The sequence below is a fragment of the Enoplosus armatus genome, chromosome 10 (genome assembly GCF_043641665.1).
Source record: "Enoplosus armatus isolate fEnoArm2 chromosome 10, fEnoArm2.hap1, whole genome shotgun sequence".
In the NCBI taxonomy this organism is placed as follows: Eukaryota; Metazoa; Chordata; class Actinopteri; order Centrarchiformes; family Enoplosidae; genus Enoplosus; species Enoplosus armatus.
The window spans coordinates 4,050,646-4,068,147 of NC_092189.1; the positions used below are offsets into that span (position 1 = coordinate 4,050,646).

Genomic DNA, 17,502 nt, shown 5'->3' on the forward strand with positions numbered 1-17,502 from the left:
CATGTCGCCATTTCCGCTCTTTCGTAATACGAGCCCTCGGTTTTCGCCTAACGTCTGTCCCGTGAGCGGATCATAATATCACTGTTCTAACACTGTCAAACAAAAAGACACATTTTTAACTTAAATTTTATTATTAAATACAAAAACAAAACAAAAAAAATTGTGATTTTTCTATTTTCTATTCTAGGAATAGCACCCTCTGGATATTGTGTTGAATGTTTGGGCTGTAAACCTCCACTATGCAGCCTTTTATAGTATGATACAGTGACTGCTCAGTGATTTTATTCACCACCAATAGAGAGTTTTCATCCTTTCACAATGGCTGGGCTACATTCATTCATCAATGACATTACAACAATATTCTTCAAAACACCAATATTAAAGAACATTTGTCACATCTGCCACTTTAAGTTGGGACTGAGATAAAAGGTGTTATAAAAGTCTGTCCTCATATTAGTCCATGCCAGGTGTTCTTATTCCTCACACCCAACCAATCTGGCTGCGATATCTCTTCTCCTACTGCAGAGGTTGTTTCAGTTCAAACAGCCCAGTCCCACCTTTGACCACCTTCCCCACCACCAGGCAGGCCGAGGGTGACACCAGCTGATCGTGCGATCCTGAAAAGGGGAGAAACGCAACCATGAACAGGAATCCAAAAAGGCTCCAATGTCCCTGAAGTCATCAACCTTCACAGCATAGATAGATTTGAGTAAATGTGAAAACCTTTAGTATTTATATTTTAGTTAATACCACACCCAAGCCCCGTTTCCACTGCAGGAACTTCATGCACAGATTACAATCAACACCACTGCCAACATGCCCCAGACAGTACTTTTCCATATTTCCAAGTTTTATCAAGTTTTACCCATAATGTATATGGAAGAAATGTAATAAACAATCCACTGTGGCACTGACTCTAGAAAACATCTGCTCATACTGTCAAAGCTTTGTTCACTATTGTTGATCAATAAGTTGCTAAAAAGAACGACAAAATCAATCCATGTGTAGAAATCGCTTTGCATATTATTTTCTTTTGCTGTTGTTATTATTGTTATCGTCTGTTCCTCACCCAGCATGGTCGCCTGTTTGAGGAATTTGTAGCTGGTCTCGAAGGTCATCTGCTGCAGAGGGGAGGAATTGGATCGGATGGCGTGCCGGTTTAATGGCTTATATACACCCTCAAAACACATGTAATCTGCTACCAGTGACAGGTGTCTGGGGTCCACCTCGATACCTAGAGACAGACAAAGAGGTAGAGACAAAACCTGAGTGAGTCTGACAGCCTTGTGGTCTGTTGTCGGGGGTTTTAATATGTGCGAGTGTGTACGTGTGTACCATAGACAGCAAAGACATCTTTGATCTCCTTCTCTATGACCTTCAGAGCCACTTCAATCCCATAGGTGTTAGCCATGGCATGGACCTCGTTGGAGTACAGTCTGTTGATGTTCAAGATCTGGAGAAAAAAAAAATAGTCTCACTAGTCTAATAGAATCCTAATACACAAAAAAAGAATTTGTTGAGTATTTAAATGGTATTGTGACACAAATTCGCAATATCCTCTTTGTTTTGCAAGACTTGAATCTACGACAGTCAAACAGGAAATGTGACTGGTAAAAATATATATGGCTGTATCTTGAATCCTCACTGGATGATGACTTCAAACCGTTGCATTGTAAATATCACTCGTCACAGTGTATTTGTAGACACTGTCAGTAAATGTTAAAAAGCCTTGCTATTTATGAGTTAAAGTCCTGAAAGTGTGTGCCATTTCTGATTTACAGTCAGTTTTTGGCCAAACCCCCCCCCCCTCCAAAAAACAAACAAGCTCTCATCACAATATATTACATACATGCACTAGATGTTTCTGCGGTCGTACTTCTTATGTCCAGTTTCAACAGACAGAAATATTAAGGATAAGTCAATTCATCTATTAACTGTGTACATTGTGCTGATTTCACTTGGCATTCTTTTCTCTGCAGAAAGAGAGTCAAAAAGAAACTATTAACCGCTTTGTTAGGCTAATGTTTTTGGCTGTGTTGCATCCTTTTTTGAAATAAATAATTTATAGTACAAACCAAAACCAAAATGTCTTGCAGTATAACCATCAGCGCTGACATACATCACTGTGCTTGAACATTTCGTGCATGTTGATGCCCTCCGTGTTGAGGAGAGTCTCTTTCTCGCCAGTCTTTGTCGTGGCTTCGCTCAGCAGGCAGCGTGTCAAGCCCTTGGTCTCCATGATGACGGCGTTCTGGGCCAGTGTTGACAGAACCGAGGTGAGGTCAAAGTGCACCTTGCTCACCGGAAGGACCAGGTGAACCTAAAAACAGGGAAGACAAGAGGTGGGTGAAGGGAGTGAGGTTTAAATAATAACCTTCTGAGGCTAACACTTTGAAGACATCTGAAAGCTGAAGTCTGTGTGATTTAAAACCAGCATGTTCCAATCTACTGACAAAGAGGGTATTATATTAGATCAGTTCTGATTGGCTGGCATGTGCCCATTAATATAATGTATTACGCCTGACACAGGTGTCTGCTCAGCTGTTTTTAAATCAATGAACCAGTATTAAACTGGTTTAGCTGACTTTGCCGAGATCACAGAACGTGTTTAACCAATGAAAAACAGATATATTGCCTTATGAGAACCACTCGCATTTCATTTCAAATATTAGCTTGAATCAGGCAGTCCAAGAGAGCAGCAGGAGAGGTGAAAGAGATGACATGGCTACATCATGTAGCAGGATGGTGCTCGTCGCTGTTTGATGTTTAGTCATATGTTAAACAATATCTTTGAGCCTTTACAAAAGGACTTTTATCATCAGAACCATAGTTTTATGTAGTTTTATTTAATAGACAGCAGGGGGAATAAGCTATACAAAACTATGGCTACACTCCAGTCAGAGCTTTTGCTGTAAATAATAAAAAGACGAAATATAGCCTGCCTTTTCCTTGAACTCTAATCTAAAATCTGAAACACGAAAAGCTCAAGAGAAGTCACCTAAAACCTTTTTCATCTGCTCGTGTGACGCGTACAAACTCACCTCACACCACAGTTCGTGCTGGAAGTCGTAGCAGTATCTCTCTATCGCCGGGTTGGACTCCAGAACAGTGTTCACTCTCATCTGATTCAAGGTCTCTCCTCCCTCTCTCTTTTGCCGTTTGCTCCTCCTCTCCACTCGGACCTCAGACTCCAGCTGGGACTCCTCCAGAGTGGCCTCCTCATTCTCCCCCACCTCCCCCTCCTCGTCCCCCTGATCTTCTTTATCCTCGCCATCCTCGCCTCCGTCCTCCTCCTCCTCACTCTCGTAGTCCACCTGCAGAGGAAAGCAGAGTGAAATCATTTTACATTCAGATTTAAAATGTTGTAGGATTTAAGGCAGGTAAAGGGCAGATTGTTTGATTAGTACAACCAAATCACACACACATTTTACTAGATTATACAATATGTTGTAAGACTTGAAGATCTCATACTTATACACATACATGTGTGCCTAAAGTTTTGCCCAAGACTTTCTAGTCCAAACTAGTCAGCTGTAATCCTTCAGCAACCACCTCTAATGCGGATCAGATGAAAATGTTCACAAGAGTACATGAAATGCATTTCTGAGGTTTCCATTTTCAGGAACATCAAGGGATTCGGTTTTATCCACAGGCCACAGCGTGACATAGTCTTTGAATTTAAAGAACTTCTTCCATCTTTATACCTCCTCTTCCTGTTTGTTCTTTCGCTTGGCATCTGAAGCATCGGCATCTCCTTCGTTCCCCTGGTCATCAACAATATCTCGCTCATCTTCGGCCTCCCCGTCATCTACCTGATGAATGTCAACATGACAAAGCTACTTCAGATTTTTTTAATTCAAAAAAGGGAAAGGAAAGTTCACTCAAAGACGAGTGACAACACTAATCCTAAAAATAAAAACCTATAGCAAATACTGAAATGACAAAAAGCCAATTAAAAACACACCCCTGCTGAGTCAGCTGTCGCATCACCATCATTGTCCTTATCTCTGAGGGTGGCCTTCCTTGTTTCCACGGCGATGGAAGCCAACTTGGCGCTGCGCTTCTTAATGCCTTCGAGGAGGAGACGGAAAAACCTGGGAGGACAAACAACCAAATGAAGTGTAAAAACAGATGAGATGAGAGGTTAATATGAGTATATTTCTTAATGGACTCTGGTACAGGAGAAACTAACAGCCCACTCAATCTCTGTCTCACACACACACACACACACACACACACACACCTAGTTTCCATGTAGTGGAGGATCTGTTCAGGTGATAACAGCTTATCGTCACAGTAACGATCAGGGGGCAGGAAGTGGAAGGTGATTTTGAACGTCCGCAGCTTTTCATGATTTTCGATCTGCAGTGTTTCCACCACATCCACCTTTTGCAGCACCTGCTCACAACACACACAAGCACACCCGCAGTTGTGGTGAGTTCTAGCTTTTAACTCCCCACCCTTCCACCAACAATGCAAATGCAAAGGACATCTGCAAACACTGAAAAGTGAAAGAGTTAAAATGAAGGCAGGAGTAAGTCCTGGCAAGACAAAAAGACACCAAAACAACCACAGAAGATGAAAAGGAAGTAACTAAAATACCACGAGAGAAGCGGGTGCCTACCTCAGCCAGACAGACTCTGGTGAGTTTCTTACGGAGCGTCTTGGCTCTCTTCAAGGCCTTCTTGTTGTTTAGCACCGGAACGCTCATCATGGGAGTTTTAATGTTGGAGCCGGCCACCATCAGGATCTCTCTCAGTCTGCCAGATATACATACAGAGAAAGCGTGAGGCATGGAGGAAAAGTACGGTGGAAGCAGGGAAGAGTTAAGTGGGCAAAAGTAAGCAGTGTTGATGTTGGGTAGGGGTTTTAGGGAAGGCACATTTTCTACACTGTATACAGTTTTCTGTGGTTTCACTACACAGCTGCTCTTTTTATAACCCCAAAGTGTCAAGTCCAGTGACAGTTCTGCCCTTTATTTCCTCATTTGCTCTTTCACTACTCTCTGCAGTGGTTGACAGTGGGGACAGTACATAATGTAAACTATGTATGCCTCCAGATACATTTTATGTCTATAAAATAGAAAGACTGGTGTGTTTCATAAGAATTTAAACCAGGGAAAGATTTTTGTTGTTCATTTAAAACGGACTCACTTCCCTATAAATGGGGGAAGATGACAGAGTTAGGCGTAGAGGTGACTTTACCGAGGTATTCCCAAAGTGACGTTCATCTCTCCTCTGCCGGCAAAGTGAAAGGTGTTGAGGGTCATCTGGGTGGAGGGCTCTCCTATGGACTGAGCCGCCAGCAGACCCACTGCTTCACCTGGATCACACAGCGAACGCTGCCACTTATAGTGCAACAGCTGGCTAAGGCTGAAGACGCACAGAGAGAGCGACATGGGGCTTATTTTACCACACAGAAAGGCAAATCACTATCATATAAAGGCCTGAAGCCTCATCTATTATTCAAAGTGGGGAGTACTGGCTGTGGCAGTATTTCCTTCTATTGGTTGTGAAGGCTGTATGGTTTCAACTTCTATTGATCAAAATGCTAAAAATCCTCACATGCTTGCATATTTGGCTTACAAATAAATGTTATGGTATTTTCCACTGTTATTTCAGTTGTATTACATTTTATAGTTAGATTTTTTTTTTTTTTTACACATTCAGTACCTGTGGGCGTCCAGGCGGTCTTGACTCATCGCGCCTCTGTTCTGCAGGTATTTGTCTGTGATGTCATGGAAGTTTTCAGATACTGATCCGAAGCAGACGTCAGGCCTTAATAAGCCCAGGGAGGGCTCTGGGCAGCGGGAGGACTTCCTGCTGTATTTGGATCTGCTGGATTCATCCAGAGAGTGCCACTGCTCTAACAGCTATGGAGGAAGCAGAGTTCAAATTACTGTTTGGTTCCACCAGGTTAAAAGGTCGGCTAAAGTCCACTTTAGTCCACGTGCATGAGGTTGGAGGAACAGAGTGTGACACCAAATCCGACAGTTTGTACATTTCAATTCTGTTAAATCTGTTATTCTGTTATTAATACCTGCAGTACAGCGGCACTCCTGCCGTTGACATCCAGCCTTGTTCCTTGTTCAGTCTGCTTCAGTTTGGCCAACTTCTTCTGAGAAAACAGCAAGAATGCTCCTGACACAGATACAAAAAAACACACACACACAGACACACATTACATGACAGACATCCACATAGGCAACATACAGATACAGAATACAACATTTCACTGTCCATGTCCTGGATTCTCCTCATCAAATGAATCCGACCGATCTGGAACAGCTCAAAGTGGGATCTCAGACTTAATGGGATTTTAGAAAGTGAATAAGACAGATTACCAAACATACAGTGTAACGCATTAAAATGACCAGCAGTTGTTGACATACGCTTCAAGTCATCTTCAAGGGTATTTGGCTATTTTCAACAGCACTTAAAGCCAGAGAAACTCTAGACACTTTCTGGTTTGAATCAAAGAATGCTACTTGGGTTTTACTGTTGGGGGAATTGGGATGAAAAAAACAATACATGTGGATTTTAGTCAACTCAAATATACATCTAAACATGTGATTGGAAGTCAGACAGATCAGTCTGAGCAGCAAAGCTCATTTTACAGCCCAGCCAAACTATCTTCTCTTATCTACCTCTCCGTGGAGATGCCACCTCTCTCTTTGCTCTCCAGCGCTGGATGGCTGTAAAGTGTTGATTGGCAGTCTGAGGGTCCAAACGGGTCAAAACCTCATCCAGGCCCTGGGACCTCTTTATGACCTGACGGGAATGGAAAAATACACGGCTGGTTGTTTTTTTTTATATCATTGTTCAGGTTAATGTTCTCCCCAATGTGCTGGAAGACATCTGGCAATCCAGATTTTGTTCAAACACTGGAAACAATGACACTGTTTAAAGTAGCAAGGGCCTCCCTGCTCAGTGCTGAATGAAAAGACAGGACTTGTGTGTGAACCTGAGGCGAGCGGTTTCATCAACATTAAAAACAAACAGTGTTGGTCAGGAGGGAAGTTTGGGTGTGTACAGTAAGAGGAGACTATTAGCCTAGCTTAACACAAAGACTTGAAGCAGAGGGGGAAACAGCTAGCGTGGCTCCGTCTGCTAATGCAGACTAACCATCTGGTTTGTTTCATTCCTCTACAAACTAAAATGTAAAGTGTACTTGCTGTGACTATTTCAAGATACATCGTGTTCATTAGTAAACGCACTGCTAGGCATATTCTTCTTTTTTTTTCACTTTAGAGAGAGACAGGCTAGCTGTTTCAACCTGCTTCCAGTCTTTATGCTAAGCTAAGCTAAGCTAATAGCCTCCTGGCTCTTGCACCGTACGTGACACACAGATATGAGAGTGGTATCAGTATTCTCATGTAACTATTGGGAAGAATTAGCATATATACTATATATAATGTTTTTGATATCTTTTACCCAGTTAAAAAGGTTCATTTATTTTAATCTTCAAAGACTCAGTGATGAACAACAGATAACAAAAGACCTTGAACGTTTCTGTATCAGTCATGATACGGAGCAACAGTGCTGTTCACTAGTTCAGCTCATGCCGCTTCATGTTTGTGTGTCGTACATATTTATCCCCAGTGGCCATGAAGGAGCACCATGGGGCCCATGAACTACACCTTCACTGTGGCTTTTAAGGTTTAAGGTTTAAATCAGGAAACCTGTTATCAGGAGCAAAAGTCATATCTGAGGCTTCACTTATCTCTGCTGCGGGGTAAAGGTCTTAGAATCCAGTATCCACATTGTGCTCTGTTTACCTCATAGTTGTCCTCTATGAAGGGGAACTGTCTTGGCTGCAGGAACTGAGTCTTGGGGATATCCAGTCCGTCTTCACCGTACAAGAACTGGACCACAGATCCATCGCTGTCCCTCACCGTCAGATCGTACTGCACTACCAAACCCTCCAGATGTTTTATAACACATCTGCAGAGGAGAGGTGGTGAGGGAGGGTAGAAGAAAAGAGGGGCAAGATAAGTCGAAGGAGAGAGGTGGAGAGGACAATGCATCCTAGGATGAGTTTCTTCGTTCTGGGGAGGTTTTGCTTTGGTTCACATCATGGATCAACTTGTTACTTTGCTCCACTGGTTCAGATATATTTCACACTACAAAACTGTGAATAAACCATTGCTCATTTGCAAAAGCCATATGGGGGCAGCGTCTCCCTCCCAAATCATCTGAAATCTTTGGTGAAACTCATCCTTTCACTGTGTTGAAGCCAAAACTAATAAGACCTCCTGGAGCTGAGTGGGATCATGGTCAGGTCATGTTTCAGAGAAAACGACACGTGTTGGTATGGAAACTCCCAGCAAAGACATCCAATATTTCTGTGATCTCAGTGAGACAAATGCCCATAACTATTCAGCAGTAACTGCTGAAAACCAGCTGTAGGTGGAATGCCATTTCCGTTGTGGTACCAGAGAAGCCACCTACACATTTCCATTTCCCCCTTAACTATTAGCCTCAGAAGAATGTACAGAAAATGTTTCACATGTAAACCACAGTGAACTGGGCCTGCACAGATATGTGCAACTAAGTCTAAGTGTGCAACTGTGCCTCTGCACACTCATGTGACCACACTTTAAAGATGGCCGCTGCCTTTTCCGAACTACTAAGCGGCAAGTTAAACGTTACCTCTGCAGGTATCCTGATCTCGATGTTTTCACGGCTGTGTCAACCAGTCCCTCTCTGCCAGCCATACAGTGGAAGAAAAACTCCTGATTACAAGGAAAGAAATGCATCATAAACTGACAAGAATCTGCATAAACATCTTAAGTTGCAAAAAGGACTTAAAGCTAGAGAGGACTTTCACATGTGCCATTTGGCATCCCAGTCCTCAACAGGAGCTACAGTGAAAAAAGGCAACTTTTAAACACAGCTCTCTTCACGTACCTGTGGTTTGATGCCTGTGAGGAACCTTCCGGAAACGAAGCCCCCGGCACCAGGTGCAGGGTCATATGGCTGGAAGCATGGCAAGGATTTCCCAGAAGGCATCAGTGGAGGCCTACGGCCCTCCAACTCGATCTGACCTAGTAGACACGAAATCTGAAACGCACACACACACACACACACACACACACACACACACACACACACACACACACACACACACAGGTCAGGGTATTTGTAGGGTATGAGGCTTTATTAAAGTCAGTGTGAGAAAAAAGGTGAGGTGAGTGTGTGGGGGGTACCTGCATGGTGTTCACAGTAGATCCCTTGGCTCCAGATTGGACCATCAGCTGGAGGTTGTTGTCTGGGAAAGAGGTGTGGAGTCCGACTGGCATGCACACCTAGGAACACAGTCCACATCATTATTATCATTAAGAGCACAAAGCAACAAATACACCACAGCAGCAGCTGTCAGTGAACGTGCAGTTCAGATTTTCAAAGACTCAAGAACAACACTACACATGACAGCTGCACAGTAATGGTACTCTTCAGTTCATTTCACTAAGTGTTTGTGTGTAGTACATATTTATCCCCAGTGGCCATGATGGAGCACCATGGGGCCCATGAACTACACCTTCACTGTGGCAGCCATTTTGGCCAGTGGCATCCACTGAGGAGGAGGCACTGAATTTGACAAGGCTGCTATTCTTCCAAACACTTATTTACTGTGGACTAGTCCACATGTAGCTCATTAGCTTGGCGGCAGTTTAAGCTTTAAGTCAGGCTTGAACCTCAGTTATCAGGAGAAATCATGTGCCCTCTTACACCTCATTGCTATATCTTCAGAAGCTGTAGTTGAAACTGCGCCTGTGGTTTGTTGCAAAGCTCACTTAAATCCCACTAATGATCGCCATATCTGAGGCTTCATTTAAATCCGCTGCTGGTTCTACTGTATTTGTATGTGTTTCTATTTCACCACGCGGGTATTATGTAATCAGTACTGACTGTCAGTAGTAGCAGTGGTGGTACTGCTAGTAGTAGTGGCAGGTTACCTTGTTAATGTCATTGTTCACTTGGTTGGCCACTTCTTTGAACTTGTGGTCGGCCATGCTGAAGTCCCTCTGGTCTGGGTTGAGGTGAGCGTCCTGCCAGCGGCTCCGAGCCTCAGCTTGATCCACGTTGGAGGGCAGGTTGAAGGCTGCCTGGAGGGCCTTAGAAGACGGAAAGGGAAAAAAATAAAATGTCTACTAGATAACGCTACCACTCCCTTTCCGCTATAATCGGCTGCTGTAGATTAAATGACAATGTGAAAACAATGTAAAAGGGGCCCGCTCGTAAGGATGAACCTAAAGAGGATTATCACCTGAACCTGCTGCTCCCCTAGGGTTAGAGTTCCCTTCGGCTTTATGGAGCTTTATAACGAGTTTCAGCTCATTGTTTAGTTTTGGTTCACTCTCGGTGCTCTCCTCGTGTCGTTTTCAGCAACAGCGTTCTATAAACCCACTGTACATGACTTACTCAGCACCAAACTGCAAACAGACACATTTAACAACTAGCTGGGGAACAGAGTGGAGCGGTTGCTTTTAAAGAGACAATGTGCAGAATTAGAAATATTCAGACTCTGACACCCCCCAATGGCAGTATGACTAACAGCACTGTGGCAGACAGCAATGGATGCCTCTACCCCCTGACCTAGGTACACAACATGCAGTTTACAGAAGTGTAAAGATAAATACCTACATGTTTGTGTTTGTGTGTAGTACATATTTATCCCCAGTGGCCATGATAGAGCACCATGGGGCCCATGAACTACACCTTCACTGTGGCAGCCATTTTGGCCAGTGGCATCCACTGAGGAGGAGGCACTGAATTTGACAAGGCTGCTATTCTTCCAAACACTTATTTACTGTGGACTAGTGGCATGTATGTTTTACCTTTGTTCATTTGTTTGAATAACACAAAATGCCATCATAAAAGTCATGAAAGTGCTCTGCACATGTTCATCCAGGGCCTTCGACGTATACCACGTTCGATTTTACAGCAACAATGAAAACACCAGAACAGGCTGGTGCTTCAACTCACTTTGGTGCCAATCTTCAGCGAGTCTTGAATGATTTTTTTCCGCTGCTTGTTGGCACCCGGTTTCACCAGGATGTCTTCCACACCTAAACACACAAAACAGTTTTAAAAATAATTCCCCCTCCTCTGTCTTCAAAAACGGACTCGTTCCCTGTATCTGGGTTCTTACCCAGAGTAAAGCCTCTGTAGAGCTGCAGGTAAGCAGTGAAGAGCCGAGCCAGGCAGCTGAGCAGCTTGCCGCTGGTCTGCCCTCCATACAGCTCATAGCAGCAGTGGACGAGGCCGTAAGCTGAGGAGCCGTAGTGAGCTTTGTCCAGGACCCCCACCAACAGCTCCCCCTGACGAATCACCACCTGGGAACAAAGAGAAAGGGAAGAAAGAGGGTGAATAAATATGAAAAAACACATTAAAATGTCCAATATTGACTCACTTGGCTCAATATTTAAACAGCTCCTCACCCAGCTCAATTTGCTTTCCATGTTTTTAACATTGTAGGAGTCATGTGTGTATCAAGCTGTATCACAGTTGACACATGTCCATTTGGATTGGACAGTGGAATCTTTCCACCTGTGTGTGTGTGTGTGTGTGTGTGTGTGTGTGTGTGTGTGCGCGCGTACCTGCGAGTCACACATGCTGTCGGGCCTGTATCCCGGAGCAGCTCGTGGTGGGACCTGGATCCACGCTTTGCTGGGGATTTTCGATTTGCCCACCAGGTTGAGGGGCACAGCGTTCTGCGGGATGACATTCAGCAGGAGTGTCGACACCACCTGCAAGAAACACCATTCAATTAAAGCAGTTTACGGACACAGTCGTGTTTTTCTTGTAAGAAGCAGGGAACATTTTGGCTGAACTGACTTATCATTGCTTTCATTGATTCTTCCTGCCTTCACAGTCAGAGCGCACCCCCAAAAAGCCAAAGAGCATCTACTGAATCATCGACTAAAATGTCACAGGCTCAATTACCTGCTTCCCCGTCCATAGCTGCTGTGGTTTGAGGATGGCCGGCGGCAGCAGTTTCACTCTGCCCGGTCTGTCAGTCAGCCCTCTGTACACCAACTCGATGTACTGGACTCTAGTGAAGAAACAGCCTCGTATCGTCATCCTCGTGCCTGACACCATGTGGTCCTGGATCAGACCTGCTAAAGGTTTACCGTCCTAAAAGATAAGAGAGGAAAACCTGAGTGCAGACCTGTGTGCGTGTTTATGTAGAGGTACTCAGCAGTACCAACCGTTTTTGCTTCTTAGTGTGTGCTGTCACTTACTGATGAACACGGGCTCTGAAACAGCATCTAGACCATCAGGCATATATTCTTGCAACATATTCAATATCAGCTTCAAGCATGTATATGTTGTTGTGCAGGCTCATATTTTTTGATCTGGTTAAATATCAGTATCAGTTAGTTATCTTTATTACTGTGCAAGCACATGCTTTTATATTAAATGTATAATATTATTCATAGTGCATAAACAGGCTTTACCACCTGCAAGTTTTTTTCGAAACTGTGTCGGCTAGTTATCATCTACAAACATAGGTCTATTAAGTTATTTGTCTTGTCTTATGTCTTGTGTGACAGAGTACAGTTGCTAGCTCTCTTTTTTTTATCCCAATTCAAGTACTCGGGCAACCTAATTTAGCCTTGATTAGCAAATCAAATGTCTGATACTCGATAATTATCGTGAGAAAACAGCAAAGACAGAAACTTTAGAAACACAATCGGGTGTTTGTAGCTATCGTTGTTAAGAGTTCAGGAATGTGGCGAGCTGCGTCGTACCCACCTTGGGGACGAGGTACTGCTGGTCGGTGCTGACTAACGTGTAGGCCTCGGCCCTGCCCAGCTCACTTTGAGGGAAGTGCGCGTTCATTTCGTCCCCGTCAAAGTCAGCATTGTAGGCCTTGCAGTTGGCGTAGTGGAGCCTTAGTACCTGTGACATCAAGTACAATTAGTTACATATCAAGTCCATCCTGCTTCGACAATAAATCACAAGAAAACCAATGAACACCTTCTCTCCTGGCAAGATACGTGCGCAGTGGGCTTGTATGGAGGGTCTGTGCAGAGTCGGCTGTCTGTTCAGTAACAGAACGTCTCCGTTCTTTATGTGACGATTCACCTGGAAAGACGGGAGGAGGAGAGTGAGGGGGGCCGTGTCACGGTTAACTTATACTGCAGGGTGTACAGGCAGCATGTGACTCACTATCTTCATGGGCATCTTATGTGGACCGGGACAGGGCGTCAGCAGCTGCTTGGCAACAGCTTCTCTCTGCGCGAGGTTGGCAGCTGAGAGGATGGTCCTCCTGCCGTCCTCGTTTATCACCATGGAGGCACCGGGGTGGACGTTGGGCCCGTTAAGGACGGCCTGACGAAGCTCCTTCACGTTCCATGGAGTGACGGGCTGGGGGTAGGTCAGCTTGGTGGCAAACACCTGCGCAAGCACGGAGGAGACATGTCTGTTTCATTCTGGATCAAACTTGGAGCTCTGGTGATCAATGCTGATAGTATTCATATAGATGTACCATCGGTATTCCTATCTCGTTGGTCCCTATGTACATGTCTGGACAGATGACAGATCGTGCAGCGTAGTCCACTCGCTTTCCCATCATGTGTTTCCGGAACAATCCGTCCTTTTTCTCCAAGATCTGGCGGGGACGAGGAGACAATTAGGCAACTGGAACGTCTTTATCTGCGAACAGAAAGGGAGGCTGATTACACTGCAGCATCTGTGTATATGATACCTGTCTGATTCCAGGGTATTTCTCCGTCATCATTTTGTCCATTTCGCTGTCAAAGACGATGTTAACGTGGGTCTGCAGCCGGATCCAGATGTTGTAGAGTTTATCTGTTATTGTCAGTCCGGGGATTCCCGACAGGAACGACTGGTCTGTCTGTTCAGGAGCCTGAGAAGGACGAGAGGGGACAGGTTGACGTGCTCTGTTCACAATCACACAGCTGTTTTGACTGGATCTACTGTATGCAGCTCTGCGTATAGGCATAGAGAAAAAAAGAAAAAAAAAAACAGATCGCAACACAAGTGTCTTATCACCTCTTCCTCCTGAGGCATTTTCTCCCCCGCTATGAGAGCCAGGAGTTTCCTTATGATTCCACAGTCCTTCATGACAGCCTGCATGTTGACCGTCTGACCGTTTGTAAACATCTGGTCACCCAGTCGATTGATCGGACGATACCTGACAGGGAGCGGTGTGATAAAGCAGTGTCACACACTTTCTGCTAACATCAATACTTTTGCTATTTAGTTGTATTATCACACAAAAAATAAATACGTCTACGACATACACTACTGGCATATATTTAGGATTTTATTCCCAGCTTGTTTTGTTTCAATGCTACCGAAGAAAGTCTAGTCTTGTGTTGTAGCAAGTACAGTTTTAAACAATCAGTGGTTCAGTATGTGTACCTGCAAGGTGGGACCACCAGTAGCTCCAGGAAGAAGAGGTCTGGATAGAAAGCTTTCTCTCTCTCCTTTGCCGCCGTCCCCTCCTCCAGCCCAGCGAACAGACACCTCAAGAAGAAACCTGGATGAAAAGAGAAGAGATAAGAGCTGCTTCACACAAAAGCGATTGAAGTTTTTCCTACTCTGCAATTTTGCATCCTTTAAAAAAAATTACTTTCTAATACCAAAGAAATACTTGCTAGAAAAGGACACAGTGATTCACATCATAAATACAGCACTTCTTACTGGATTCACAGTTTTTATAAATCTTAAAAATGTTATTACTCCAGTCATATGGCCCCTCTGATGAGACCATACTTTATTCAAATGTCCACCTTTAAATGTTTAAATATAATGTAATCTGGACCTGTTTTATGCACATGGTGGTGGGACATTGTTTTGGTTTTTCTTTGGCCTACCTTCTTTCTCCCACAGCTTGTTGCTGTGTTCTCTGGCTGTACTAGCTGTCAGGTAGACTCTCTTCCCGGCCATCAGATCCTCTGCAAGAAGACAAAAACAAAGGACAGGTAAGGTCTATTTACTGTGTGTACGCATGTAACGGTAGGGTTTCCACAAAGACACATATAAAATACTTTGAAATAATGCTCACCATCAGTATTGTCACTGGTCTGCACTCCTTGTGGCATTGTGACAATCAGCTTACTGTTGTGTTCACGGCGCACTGTAAACCTGCCACTACTACACACACAAACCATAATTACAGCATTAAATGGCCTGTTAGGAATTTAACTATTATCAGCCTCTCAGCAAAGAGGCACTACATCATTATGCCATTTTTTGCCCTGTGGTCTGATTTCTGAGTAAATAACCATTTGTATTAGTAAGGACGATTTGATTATCATGGTAACACAAACAGAGCGGGCGATTGCAGTCATTTTCTCCTGTGTGCTTAATTGTTGAATGTAGAAAACAAGGCCGAAAAATCACAATGGTACAATAGTACACCCCATATTTAAACCAAAACCACCACAGACGTACTGTATATAAATACCTTTTAAGTATGGCTGGCTCCACATGACTGATAATAAGGTGGTTGATGGTAAAGCTTTAATATAAAAAGATCTTCTTTGTTTTTTTATCAAGTTACCTGCAGTAAGGGCACTTCCTGGTTTTCATGTGGATCTTCCAGAAGTCATTTATCAGACTGCTCCTCTTTTCAACAAGGTGTTTAATCTACACACACAAACACATATTTTAAGTCATATTAAAACAGCCCTAATGTGATTTTAGGTGTGTGTTTATGTTTGTATTCGAGTGCCATGTGTCGGCATGCCTTTGTGTACGTGTGTGTGTGTGTGTGTGTGTGTGTGTGTGTGTGTGTGTGTGTGTGTACTCACCGGTTTGGTGTTCTCGGACCCTTCAGTGTTCACTCCAACTATCGAGTCTGTAAACGTCTTGAGCACCTGCTCAATCTCATCTCCGGTGGCTTTGGGATTCTCCTCCAGGTGCTAACACAAACACACACACACAGTTCATACACCATCCTAAATAATAACCCATCAATTTCCTCTCCACTTCAACGGGGAAGTATTGCAATGATAAGTAATGGTTGCTTTATTTTGGGATTAAGTGTGCTTTAGTCTGCACAATCCTATCCAGTTCAAACCCACCTGGTTGAGAACTTGCTCTACTTGGTAGACCTCCTGCATGGCCCCGTGGTCCATTAACCTCAGCTGGTTCAGCAGCAGGTGGATGGCGGCCCGGGGACACGTTAACATGTGACACGCCAAACAGGAACCACGAATCAACAGGTAGAGTTTCTGATGAAGGAGGAGATGAGAGAAAAGAATATTGGTTAAAAATAATATATAAAAGCAGGTGGATTGAAACACATTTATAAAGTAAATACTGATTTATCAGGCTGGTCCATCATTACCAGTATTACAACCAGCAATGTTGAGTTGTAAGCACGTGTGTCCTGCTTGTATACGCGCGGTTGTGTGGTGTACTTGTGGACATGCTTACATCAAAGAACAGCGGGTTGTATACAGGCAGAGGTAGCTCTATATGTCCCAGGTGTCCTGGACAGTTGTTGAAGTCCTGACAGCAGGTTGAACACACCTGGTAAAAACAATAACAGAGTCTTTACTGTAGCGTAGAGCAAACAGACAAGCGTGTGATATGATTTCAGTGGAGATGTACCTCTTTGCTGTCTGCAGGTCCCAGGGCCAGATCGTACAGGCTGTTCGGGGCCACGTTCCCAACAGCATTGAGGAACCTGAAGTTGGTGATCGTCTTCACGCTCAACTTTCTGAACAGGAATTGAGAAGGATGTGTTATTATACTAACTGCGTCCACAATGACACTGGATTCTTAGCAGGTCAGTTTACTACTACAGTGCATAACTGGTAGTTGAATTTGTATTACATTGGTGTATAATCAGTATTTAGTCTGTTTAGTGTCATCTTAATACGTCCCTACAATACAGGGTCCACTCTCATCCTCAGACAAGTGAGCTACATCTCACTCTCAGTAATACATTTGACACAGGGAGGTTAGAATGATTTCGACATTTCCCATATTACAGCATTATATGTATTATATAAGTCTCATGAGAACAAACAACAAAAGGCAGGATAAGAAAAGGGGGGGGGGGTTATGTTATTTTACTTGACCGACATTCACATTCATGCTGCAAACGAATCAGGTTTTGGTCACAAGAAAACAAACACGAAATATCTATTATGTACGTTGACACAGCAACTCCGAGCTGAAATATGCGTACTTTGCGGGAGAAGCTAACAAGCTATCTCTCACCTTATCTCTTCGGCAGAGTACATGCCAAACGACATGCCCTCCAAGCGCCGCCATGGCACTTCTTTTCCAAACAACATTTTGGAGTATTGTCCAGACTTTCGGGGTGTTTATTGACGCACTTTCATGGCGCACTAGTAAACCACATGCGTCGCAAAAGTTGCCCGTTTCACACGTGGGACCGTCCGACCACACTTGAGATTAGAGGGGGGACACACATACAGATGACTTGGCTTTTCCATTAACTCAGAGGATATTCCACTTTTTAAATAACTGACTCAATATTAAGGTTTGA

At 43.9% G+C, this 17,502-nt stretch overlaps 1 protein-coding gene and 2 non-coding genes across 3 annotated transcripts; all 3 read right to left on the minus strand.

The window, feature by feature from the left end:
• Positions 1-112: 112 nt before the first annotated feature.
• On the minus strand, positions 113-17,299 carry polr1a (RNA polymerase I subunit A). The gene is made up of 37 exons (XM_070912946.1): positions 17,211-17,299; positions 16,596-16,704; positions 16,419-16,514; positions 16,064-16,213; positions 15,791-15,901; positions 15,541-15,626; positions 15,026-15,131; positions 14,852-14,930; positions 14,397-14,514; positions 14,025-14,166; positions 13,717-13,878; positions 13,498-13,620; positions 13,179-13,406; positions 12,987-13,094; positions 12,762-12,908; positions 11,949-12,140; positions 11,603-11,752; positions 11,155-11,338; positions 10,989-11,071; positions 9,959-10,117; positions 9,209-9,307; positions 8,910-9,062; positions 8,652-8,734; positions 7,778-7,943; positions 6,647-6,770; positions 6,040-6,140; positions 5,673-5,872; positions 5,205-5,372; positions 4,625-4,760; positions 4,244-4,398; positions 3,965-4,094; positions 3,705-3,812; positions 3,042-3,314; positions 2,120-2,320; positions 1,336-1,453; positions 1,070-1,234; positions 113-617 (listed from the first exon to the last, which is right to left on the minus strand). Exons 1-37 carry the CDS (start codon positions 17,285-17,287, stop codon positions 517-519), a joined length of 5,091 nt encoding a protein of 1,696 aa, XP_070769047.1. The 5' UTR covers positions 17,288-17,299; the 3' UTR covers positions 113-516.
• Positions 9,474-9,610, minus strand: LOC139291916 (small nucleolar RNA SNORA5). The gene has a single exon (XR_011597613.1). It is a non-coding gene; the product is annotated as a small nucleolar RNA SNORA5 (small nucleolar RNA).
• Positions 10,655-10,791, minus strand: LOC139291915 (small nucleolar RNA SNORA5). Its single transcript, XR_011597612.1, has one exon. It is a non-coding gene; the product is annotated as a small nucleolar RNA SNORA5 (small nucleolar RNA).
• Positions 17,300-17,502: the final 203 nt, after the last annotated feature.

Excerpts from the sequence above, each read along its gene's own strand:
- polr1a (XM_070912946.1), bottom strand. The coding sequence starts at position 17,287 with ATGTTGTTTGGAAAAGAAGTGCCATGGCGGCGCTTGGAGGGCATGTCG. Across the intron at positions 12,909-12,986 it reads GTATCTTGCCAGGAGAGAAG|GTACTAAGGCTCCACTACGC; the intron begins GTGTTCATTGGT and ends TTGATGTCACAG. Across the intron at positions 4,399-4,624 it reads CCAGAGTCTGTCTGGCTGAG|GTGCTGCAAAAGGTGGATGT; the intron begins GTAGGCACCCGC and ends TGTTGTGAGCAG.